We start from the raw sequence: 4077 nt of genomic DNA, 5'->3' as shown, positions 1-4077 counted from the left end.
AAAAGTGTTGGTGTAGTCTACTATAAGTTATTAAATATGATATGGCCCATTAATGCTCATTTACGTGAATTACACAGTGTTGGGTTTTTTGCTCAAAGACTTTCGTTTTAAAATTTGACAGTCTTGATGCTATGAGAATGCAATATAATATAATAGAATTTAAATCGGAATATGTTAATCCTAGCTAGCGTGCAACAACTTTTCATTACTTTGCCTGGTTCCACTGCGATCATTCCTTTGGGCGGGCTAATTCCTCTTTCTAACGGTCCATTTGTTTCAGTTACAAGGACTAGATTTCCCTTAGATTGGTCCGTGTGATCATTTGGTCTCCGTCCACTGACTTTGGTTTTCTTAAATAAAACTTCGTCTATGATTTTTAAGAGCTAGTTAACTAATGACGAAAAGAAAGTATTTATATTCTCTGCATAACCAACTTAAGTAGAGTACACGATTTTCTGTGACATCATGTCATCCTTTCATTTACTGGGACAATGATTTATGCTCAATAGCTTTACGTCATGAGTTATAGCTAGTTAGCCACCTTTACTGCTTCATGGGTGTTCTAATCACCAGTGATGAAGTTTGGGGTAACGTATTTGTTCATTTAGTTATATGAATGAATGAACACATGTCCCGTTCAATCCATTCATTTAGGTTCATGAACGTTCATTTATGTTCGTTAATATATTTGTTTAAATTTATTTATTATTTATTAGGAATACCAGTTATCACCTATATCCATTCATCCAATCAAATTTAGAACCAAGTCTCCATTAATCGACAAATTGAACGAACGAATAAGGACACACTCACCTTCTTGGTCCAATTACTTTTGTATACTTTCGCTAATGTTTGTTCATTTATGTTTGCTGCTCATTTCTATTTAGTCAATTACATCCTTTTATGTTCGTAGTTTACTTCTTGAATTTTCTCTCATTTATCTCTTCTACATAAGCAACCAAACATAAATAAACACGAACACATTCATTTTCTTAACGAGTTTATTTTAAAGTTAAAACTAAAAATTTCTCAAACGAATTTAATCACTATTAAATAAAAAATAAAGTTGTTTAATAATACTTAAAGAAACAAACATTTTCCGACAATCATCGATTTGCAACGTGCCCGCCATATTCAAGATGATTTCATTACGATTGTGGTCTTTCATATGTTTTTTGTATTCTCGAGCTTATAGCTGGCCTTTATTCATAGTAAAGAACCAAATCTAGCCAGTTAAAACCTAAAAGGATATATAGAGTAAGAAAAGTAACCAACCCACAAATTGAGGGGGTGAATAGCTGTAACCAACCATAAGTTAGTGATGAACAAAAGAACAATTGTTTAATTGAGGGTAAGTTATGATAATATAGAAAACCTCAAGGGTGTTGTTTAGAAAATCACCATATATTTATAGTGGAAGTGGACTAGTCTCAAGTTATAGAGTGTTGACAAGAGGCTGAATTTATAATTCTGCCTTTTCTCATCTTTGAATTTTGAAGAAACTATTGCCAATTTTAGTATAACTTATATTCATCAATGTCTTCTGAAATCTATGAGTTTGATGGCTGTTTCTTCAATGATTCATTTTCACCATTCAACGATTCTTCATCAAGCATTGACATCATGCAAGCTTTCCAAGAACACAATTACAGTTATACCCCTATATCACCACCTTTGGCAAGCCATGAAAATATTGATGAAACTGACCAAATTATCCCCACCATCCTCTCTACCTCCCCACCAAACCTTGATAACCTCTCTCTTTACCAAAAGGGTATTCCTGTAACTTCATCAAGTGAAGCTCTTGACTTTTGTGCTTCAGAAGTCAAAAAAGAGAACACTCAATTACCAACCCATGATCGTTACTACTATGGTGGGTCTGATAATGCACTCAAGATGATGCAAAGGAGTTACAGCAGTAATTCTTTCCAACAAGGAAGATCAAATGGCGTTCTTTATCAACCAAGATTTAATGGCTTGATTGATACTCCATATCTTGATTCCCAAGTCCTCACCTCACCTGATCATTGCTTCTCCTCTACCCATATGAGAAGAGTTTGCAGCACTGGTGATTTACAAGTTAGCCCCCATCCTTCATTTACTCCAAAATTTGCCATAATTTCACTTTTTAGATGCTTTTATCAAAATCACACCTCACTTTTCTTCCTTTTCATAAGATTCTCTTTCAAACACTCATTGGAAGTGTGTGTGTGTGTGTATATATATTGTGTATGCACAGAGAGAGAGAGAGAGAGAGGTTCCAATGGAAACCACCATTAACTTAAAAACCACAAAACCTACTACTCATCAATCAATTTTTTTTCATTTCTTTTGATTATAAAAACAAAAGAAAAAAATATATGTAGCTCGTGAAATTCATATATGAAGCTTGCAGAGTTATATATGTATCTCATATGAAGTATATATATAACTAGATTACGAGCTACATATATATACTTTTTTAACTATGACACATAACACAATATTTATGTAATCGTATGCATGCCACTCTTAATTTATCTTTCCAAATTCTTATATGTTATTGTTGTTGTAGTTTTTTTTTAAATTGATTGGTCACTATCTAGAACAAGAACATTTCATCACAACCTACTTATGAGGGTTATTGCATGGCGCATTCAATAGCGGATGGATGAAAATATCAACCTCATTGAATTTCAAAAGCTTATGTTTAATAAAAGATATAATATGGTGCTTCTATGCCATTTTGACTAATTTACCCTTGTTTATAGAGCCAAAAGGCTAAAGAAACAACCCAAAGGTTGTCTTCTAGTCCACTATCAAGAGACAGTTGTTACATGGATGAAGCCAATTTCAAAGTGGGACGTTACAACGCAGAGGAGAGGAAAGAGAAGATCTCAAAGTATAGAGCAAAGAGAACACAACGGAATTTTAACAAGACAATTAAGGTAAAGGAATTTTAACAGTAATCAAACATTTTTTATCAGGTATTATTTTTATTGGATGACGAAAATAAATCGATCACTTCATGGTTAATATATAGTATGCATGTCGGAAGACCCTTGCTGACAACCGTCCACGAATACGGGGTAGATTTGCACGAAATGACGAGCCGGGAGAGCTTCCTAAGTCCACAGCTTTTCATCAATATGGAGTTGAAGATGAACTTTGGGTAATCCTCTTTACATTTTCATCTCACAGTAACAGCACCAAAACTGTTTTATCTGAGAGTCGTTATACATTATTTCTTTGACAACCGCAACTAACTAACGTGTCAAACTTATGGTATTGCTATTTTAACTTAAATTGATAAATTTTACATGTTATTTATATTTTATTTTTATCAGAATTAATGTGTTAAACTTACGGTATTGCAAGTATACGACAAATTAAGGCGATTGAGGGCCTATGGACCCCGGCCCTTGACCCCTGCCTAGGGTCTACCCCGGATCTTGAACATATTCAATTATTCACTAAATCGTTTATATTTTTATATATTAACTATTGCTATTAATACTTTTGAAGTGACTATTATACAAATATAGGTTCTAAAATGAAGTGTGTTTTTATAAAAAGTAGTAAAAAAAAGAAAACAGACAAGGTGACAAGAAAATGAATCTTATGGGGTCCCATGTCTTCCCCCCTAAAACATATTTATTGTCCAATTCTGTTTGATAGCGACGTTGTTTCTTAATGGAATTGTTTTCTTGATCAACATTCAACTCATTCATGATTTATGACGTGTGATTAGATCATAATTAATTGAATTTGCAGTTTGATGGTTTTCATGAAGAAGATGGTGAAAGAATGATCGGGCGACCACAAGTTTTCAACACTTATTCATCTATGTTCAGCTTTATTCATAATTGAATTCATTGTCATTTTTATTTAGCAAATGTTATAATTGTTAGATTTGATATTTATGAGTTTATGACCTAAAAGTTTTTTATTTTCCAATTAATAAGCAAAAATGGCCAAATAGGGTGTAATCGATTTAACTTAAATTGAATATAGAAATTAAATATTGTATCATATAGATCTTATTTGTGTTAATTAGAAGTGTTAAGTTATGATCTACATAATTGAAGATTGTCTTAG

The 4077-nt window shown here is 32.7% G+C and overlaps 1 protein-coding gene across 1 annotated transcript; it reads left to right on the top strand.

The window, feature by feature from the left end:
* Window positions 1–1382: 1382 nt before the first annotated feature.
* On the top strand, window positions 1383–3849 carry LOC143547785 (zinc finger protein CONSTANS-LIKE 2-like). The gene is made up of 4 exons (XM_077039118.1): window positions 1383–2079; window positions 2751–2927; window positions 3023–3151; window positions 3754–3849. The coding sequence occupies exons 1-4, from the start codon at window positions 1537–1539 to the stop codon at window positions 3847–3849; spliced, it is 945 nt and encodes a 314-aa protein (XP_076895233.1). The 5' UTR covers window positions 1383–1536.
* Window positions 3850–4077: the final 228 nt, after the last annotated feature.

Source organism: Bidens hawaiensis, unplaced genomic scaffold, assembly GCF_021521415.1.
Source record: "Bidens hawaiensis isolate Kalapana, Puna unplaced genomic scaffold, B.hawaiensis_p1.1 tig00014829_1, whole genome shotgun sequence".
Taxonomy (NCBI): Eukaryota; Viridiplantae; Streptophyta; class Magnoliopsida; order Asterales; family Asteraceae; genus Bidens; species Bidens hawaiensis.
Note: the sequence above shows the minus strand (reverse complement) of the source record. Positions and strands in the feature narration are given on the sequence as shown.

Bases quoted from the DNA above. Each gene is read 5' to 3' on its own strand.
- LOC143547785 (XM_077039118.1), top strand. From the start codon at position 1,537: ATGTCTTCTGAAATCTATGAGTTTGATGGCTGTTTCTTCAATGATTCA. The intron at 2,080-2,750 runs GTTAGCCCCCAT...CCTTGTTTATAG, and splicing joins GCAGCACTGGTGATTTACAA to AGCCAAAAGGCTAAAGAAAC. The intron at 3,152-3,753 runs GTAATCCTCTTT...TTGAATTTGCAG, and splicing joins GAGTTGAAGATGAACTTTGG to TTTGATGGTTTTCATGAAGA.